At 40.0% G+C, this 6,412-nt stretch overlaps 1 protein-coding gene across 1 annotated transcript; it reads left to right on the top strand.

The window, feature by feature from the left end:
- The first annotated feature begins 295 nt into the window (after window positions 1–295).
- On the top strand, window positions 296–3,788 carry LOC111408145 (protein SCARECROW-like). The gene is made up of 2 exons (XM_023037949.1): window positions 296–2,755; window positions 3,185–3,788. The coding sequence occupies exons 1-2, from the start codon at window positions 789–791 to the stop codon at window positions 3,636–3,638; spliced, it is 2,421 nt and encodes an 806-aa protein (XP_022893717.1). The 5' UTR covers window positions 296–788; the 3' UTR covers window positions 3,639–3,788.
- The last annotated feature ends 2,624 nt before the right edge of the window (window positions 3,789–6,412 follow it).

Raw genomic sequence — 6,412 nt, 5'->3', positions numbered from 1 at the left:
TTTTCAAGCACGTACTTAGTTGATGCGACGATCTCCACTCTAGCGTATATCAAACAGGACGTAGCCCCTGTTTGACCGCTATTGTTTTAGAATTGATTTTTTTTTAAACTCATTTTATATCATATATTTTACGAAATTCGTAACTTTTATCGATTTAATTCGATATTTCATGAACTTTTATCAAAATTTATTAAAATTATAATTTTAGTCTACATGATCCCAATCAATTATTAAGAGTTTGGGAAAAAGTTGTCTAGAGTCTTGTAAATGAAAAAGGGGGCTGGAAAATCGGCGAGCTCAATGTCGCTGGTGTTCGAGGTTTATCGTAAATGGTAAAGTTATTGGAAGCTTCCCAACACAAAGTCAAACGCTCAAAGACAGATATTAGAGACACACAGGGAACATATCATCAAACCCTCCGTCATTTCATCTACAGCTAGCTACCTCCCACCACCACAGTTAGGTTGCGCCACCACCCCATCAGTTTATAATCACATTTGCATGTTTGTAGCCATTTCCCTGGAACCATAACAGATAAATCCAAAAGGCAAGCAGTGTAGTATTTTAGAATAAAACTCCAGAAAAGAGAGAGAGAGATCACGGAATCCCAATACTCTTGTCCAAATCTTTGCACCCCTTATCTCCTTGGCCCCTCTAAGCTCGAAAAACAAACACTTCTCTCGCTGCATCAAATCAAATACAGTGCATATTAATCCCTTATTATTGATCCATTTCGATGAAGAAGAACCAGTTCCGAAAATTGAAATTTCGTCGGCTAGTGTTTGCATATGGCGACTGCTTTTACTTTGAAGGGAGATAATCATATAGCAAGTAATGTCAATGGCGACGGTGTTGAAAGTAGTATTGAGAGTCCAATGACTGCTGGCTCCTCTAACGCGCCGCCATTGCATTCTACTACTCTTCTGGATCGAGTTCCGGCGGAAAACGGCAAGTCGACGCTGAGAAAAAGGGCGGCGTCGGATATGGAACTTCAAGCAGGCAACGGCGGCGCTGACTACCATAATAGGTTTCTCCGCCGTACAGCAACAACGCCGCTGGGTGATTTTGGGGTCTGTTCTTTTATGAGTGGTGGTGATTTTAATAGTCCTAATCCACTATTACGTTCGACACACGTGGCCAACTACTCCACTACGATGACGATGTTACCATCTTCCACGAATTTGACGTCAGCCAAATCCGGATCTGGTTCCGAACCTGCCATTTCAACTCCAAACCTAAATTACCATCACCATCTGCAACAATCCCAAATTCAAGCCTCTACATCTACACCTTCTGTCTGCGTTTTCTCAGGCTTGCCTTTGTTCCCTCCTGATAAAACTCAGAACCCAAATTTGCTGCTTTCTCCATCACCCGTGCTATTACCGGTTAATTCTAATACATCAACTGGTGGAGGTGTAATTTCCATGGAGGAGGGTGCAGCAGCTACGGCATGGATCGACGGCATAATAAAAGATCTTATCCACAGCTCAAATAATGTCTCTATACCTCAACTGATCCTCAACGTAAGAGAGATTATACACCCTTGCAACCCTAATCTTGCAGCCCTTCTTGAATACAGGCTTCGTTCTCTTACTGGTACTGATTCTGTCACAAATTACCCCGAAAGGAGGAAGGAAGCTTTGCCGCCGGTGAGTTTACAAACACCGGACCAGCATGGGCAAGGGCAGGTACAGGTAGGCACTCCACGGCTCAGGCTGTATATGGACGACAATTTGTTCACTCATGGCCTTTCTGAATCCATGAATCAACACTTGAGTTGGCCGGGTGTCACACAACCGGCGACGGTGAATGCAGCCGGGAACAGCCAGTACCTCCGGAGCAATCCTAGTGCAGCAACCACAATCCCTACCAGTGTTTCTTTCACTGTGCCTGCAACTATGGTTACTGATTCGAATGATCAAGTGCGCCAGTCTCCTCAGCCCGAAACCCATCCCGAGCAGCCTATGGAGCAGCAACAGCATAGTCAGTCGGCTGCGGCGGCGGCAATGCCAGCAACGTTCCCTTCGACAACCGCAGTGGAAGCAATTAGAGAAAGGAAAGAAGAAATGAGACAAAAACAAAGAGACGAAGACGGCTTACACCTCTTGACCTTACTCCTCCAGTGCGCCGAGGCTGTATCTGCTGATAACATGGAGGAAGCAAATAGAATGCTGTTAGAAATATCTGAATTGGCAACACCATTTGGCACTTCAGCTCAGCGCGTCGCTGCATATTTCTCCGAGGCAATGTCGGCAAGGATAGTAAACTCGTGCTTGGGAATATATGCAGCGCTACCGATGGTACCACATAGCCAGAAAACGGCGTCGGCCTTCCAAGTGTTTAACGGGATCAGTCCTTTTGTGAAGTTTTCGCATTTCACTGCAAATCAGGCCATTCAAGAAGCATTTGAGAGGGAGGATAGAGTGCACATTATAGACCTTGACATAATGCAAGGCCTGCAATGGCCTGGACTCTTCCACATACTGGCGTCGCGGCCTGGTGGACCACCATTTGTTCGCCTTACCGGCCTTGGCACTTCCATGGAGGCACTAGAGGCCACTGGCAAACGGTTGTCTGATTTTGCAGAAAAATTGGGATTACCATTTGAGTTTTCACCCGTAGCTGATAAAATTGGGAATCTGAACCCGCAAAGGTTGAGTATAAGTGAGACGGAGGCTGTTGCTGTTCACTGGTTGCAGCATTCTCTCTACGATGTCACTGGTTCAGACACCAATGCCCTTTGGCTCTTGCAAAGGTGATAACAATAGCGTCTCTTTCTTGTTTTCTGCTTTCGTTTATAGTTATCTAGATTTCATAATGTTTTCTAAAATTCCAATGATCATCTGAAATTTTTTAACAGTTTAGAGCATCCCTATTTGTTTATAAAGCATGTTTTGCTAAGCTAAAAAAAAGTTTACTTATGATTAATTATTTTGAGGGAAAGAAAACGTTACTTTAAAAATAATCAATTTTCTTTGTTTGAAAACAAGAGAAAAGTAATTTATACATGCTTGAAGGAGTATTGTATCCCTGATTTGATTTACATATGTACAAGCCATCCATCCACAAAAAGGGAAATAAAATTGAATACAATTTTTTGCTCTAATAGCCACTAATTACTATATCTTACATATTTTTAGTAGACATAAAAGTGGATTCTTTTTTTTCTATAATTGCTATGCAGATTATGTCCAAAAGTAGTGACAGTTGTAGAGCAAGATTTGAGCCATGCTGGTTCGTTCTTGGGAAGATTTGTGGAGGCCATTCATTACTACTCGGCCTTGTTTGACTCATTGGGAGCTTGCTATGGAGAAGAGAGCGAGGAAAGACATATAGTGGAGCAGCAACTCTTATCAAGGGAGATAAGAAATGTGTTGGCTGTGGGTGGTCCTTCAAGAAGTGGGGAGGTGAAATTCAACAACTGGAGAGAAAAGCTTCAGCAATCGGGCTTCAAGGGCGTATCTTTGGGTGGCAATGCAGCGGCTCAGGCAACACTTCTGCTCGGAATGTTCCCGTCTGATGGTTATACCTTGGTGGAGGATAACGGTGCCCTGAAACTCGGTTGGAGAGATTTATGCCTGCTCACTGCCTCGGCATGGCGGCCCAGCACCAACCATTTTCCATCCTCCATCCAGTAGAATTGCCACTGGCACTGGCCTCATCTTTTTGATTACTTTGTCGTGATGTTTTTTTCAGAAAACTTTTTACTCTTCAATGATAGACATTAATGTTATACTTAGTTGGAATTTTGAAATTTACAAGTTGAATGAGATCATTGGTATGTAGCATGTTTGCCTGAGCTTAAACCAAATAGAAGTTACTTTTATCCTGTAGAGCTTAGATAAATTTGCGAAGAAGAAAATGAACGAGTTTTAGATGAGCTTGAAAACAACAAATCAAACGTCTGGTCACACTTTTCGGAAAAGTGGGCAGTCGATTCGTGAATTCTTTCCGAAGTTTTGTGCTTCATCGAGCTAATGTTATTACACATAACTAAATGACAGAGTACAAGGTATTCGATGTGCCGATCCTTAAATGACTACACCATGGAACAAATTGTTGAATTTCAGACAAATGTGTACCATTATTATTTTTTCTTTATTAATTCGGTAAACTGTTTGGATGGTTTCAAATTATTTTTAACAATTGAAACATAAATTAAGCCGAATCGAAATGGTTTGATTTGGTTCTAAACCAAATTGTTGATGTTTGCCTGAGCTTAAACCAAATAGAAGTTACTTTTATCCTGTAGAGCTTAGATAAATTTGCGAAGAAGAAAATGAACGAGTTTAAGATGTTTTATAAAAATGAAAACAGCTTGAAAACAACAAATCAAACGTCTGGTCACACTTTTCGGAAAAGTGGGCAGTCGATCCGTGAATTCTTTCCGAAGTTTTGTGCTTCATCGAGCTAATGTTATTACACATAACTAAATGACAGAGTACAAGGTATTCGATGTGCCGATCCTTAAATGACTACACCATGGAACAAATTGTTGAATTTCAGACAAATGTGTACCATTATTATTTTTTCTTTATTAATTCGGTAAACTGTTTGGATGGTTTCAAATTATTTTTAACAATTGAAACATAAATTAAGCCGTATTGAAATGGTTTGATTTGGTTCTAAACCAAATTGTTGATGCTTCAATTTTTTCTCCTGTAGATTAGACCATGTTAGAATTATTTCAAGGGTGTGATTTTATTCATACCACATTTTTTAGTAAATATAACATATTTTAATTATATTAAAGGTCTTTACTTTTTCATTTTTTCATTTATATTTTAACTTTCTTTAAATATTCTTATATTTAATTTTTCATTAATTAGCAAGTCTTGCCCTTAATGACAATTTTTATGCAATGTCACTATTAGCGTGCAATTCTATATATGGTTTTATTTAAAAATGCGAGAAAACAAATATTTCTTTTTCTCCATCCTAATAAAACTTTCAAACATAAGTCCTTGTTTGAGCCCCATTTTTACCTCATTAAAATGAAAAATATGACCGTTATCCATCACATCAAACTACCATTTTTGAATATCTATCTTAGGTGTGGGGCCCATAACGGCTCTATTTCTCATTCTCATTATAATGTGGTTCAAACGGGCTTTAAATCTTTTGAGAAGGGTAATTGGTACAAAACGTCCCTACCTTTCAAGATTATTGTGGAAAACGTCCCTACCTTTCATATTTTGGCATTTTTGCCCCAATTTCCACATTTCTTTGCGCTGAACGTCATTTTCACTGTTTTTTGACAAATTTACCCTCCATTCAAATCAAACAAAAAGAAAAGAAAGAAAAAAAAAATACAAAAAACTAATTGCACCACAGTTCCAAAATTTCAAAAAAATACAAATCAGTCACAAATATAAGAGGCCAAATACGAAGCCCCATTCCAACACCTTCCGACCACCAAAACCACCGGACCAATACACCACGTCGAAGTCCTCGTTGCCCTCTATACAGCCCATCCTAGAATCGTCCCTACCTCCATCGGATATGACCGAAATTTCGTCCCAAAACCAATCGCTCGCGTCATACAAAACTACCGAAAACTCCATCTTCGGCGACTCCCAGTCCAATCCCATCATACTGGTGGACTCCCCTCATCATGGCGCACCTAACCATGGTCACCAAACACCCATTGAACTACCCAATCATTAATTGCAGCCACTATTTTCGTACGCAGTCAACACCCAGACTTCAAAAGCTATTCCCGACGACGGTGGTCGATATCTTGATAGCGGACCAGCCCATCCAGATGACGAAGCTATTCCACCTATGGGTCTTTCACAATTTGGTACAAATCTTGCGATCCACTCCGGTATAGTTCATACGCAAGCGGGTTTAGATTTTCTTTCAATTGAGGCTTTGAAACTGCTTCAACCCTTGAATCAACTTGGGGAAATGATTACTCAGTGCCAAACGTCGATGGTTATATCGTCAATTCATCTAATTCATCATCCAAGCTCGAAAGCCTGTTTCGATCGTATACAAAAACACGACTCAATCAATTGAAGGGGCTGCAATGCCTAACTCCATCAATTCTTCCAGGGATATTGCAACTCAGGCATAAAAAACAGTGGATACATAATCAATTCCAGAAATTATAGCACCAATTGATCCAATTGTGCAGCCAAACGTCACCTTTGACTAACGAAAAATTGGATAGGGCTTCCCTTCTATATTTGTGACTGATTTGTAGTTTTTTGAAATTTTGGGACTGTAGTTGCAATTAGTTATTTATTTTTTTCTTTCTTTTCTTTTTGTTTGATTTGAATGGAGGGTAAAATCATCAAAAAATAGTGAAAAGGACGTTCAGCGCAAAGAAATGTGGAAATATGGGCAAAAATACCAAAAATGAAAGGTAGGGACGTTTTGCACAATAATCTTGCAAAGTAGGAATATT

This window comes from Olea europaea, chromosome 2 (assembly GCF_002742605.1).
Source record: "Olea europaea var. sylvestris chromosome 2, O_europaea_v1, whole genome shotgun sequence".
NCBI lineage: Eukaryota > Viridiplantae > Streptophyta > Magnoliopsida > Lamiales > Oleaceae > Olea > Olea europaea.
Note: the sequence above shows the minus strand (reverse complement) of the source record. Positions and strands in the feature narration are given on the sequence as shown.

What these genes read in the sequence shown, in the direction of transcription:
- LOC111408145 (XM_023037949.1), top strand. Translation starts at nt 789, where the DNA reads ATGGCGACTGCTTTTACTTTGAAGGGAGATAATCATATAGCAAGTAAT. An exon ending in GCCCTTTGGCTCTTGCAAAG is followed by an intron (nt 2,756 to 3,184) that starts GTGATAACAATA and finishes ATTGCTATGCAG; the next exon opens with ATTATGTCCAAAAGTAGTGA.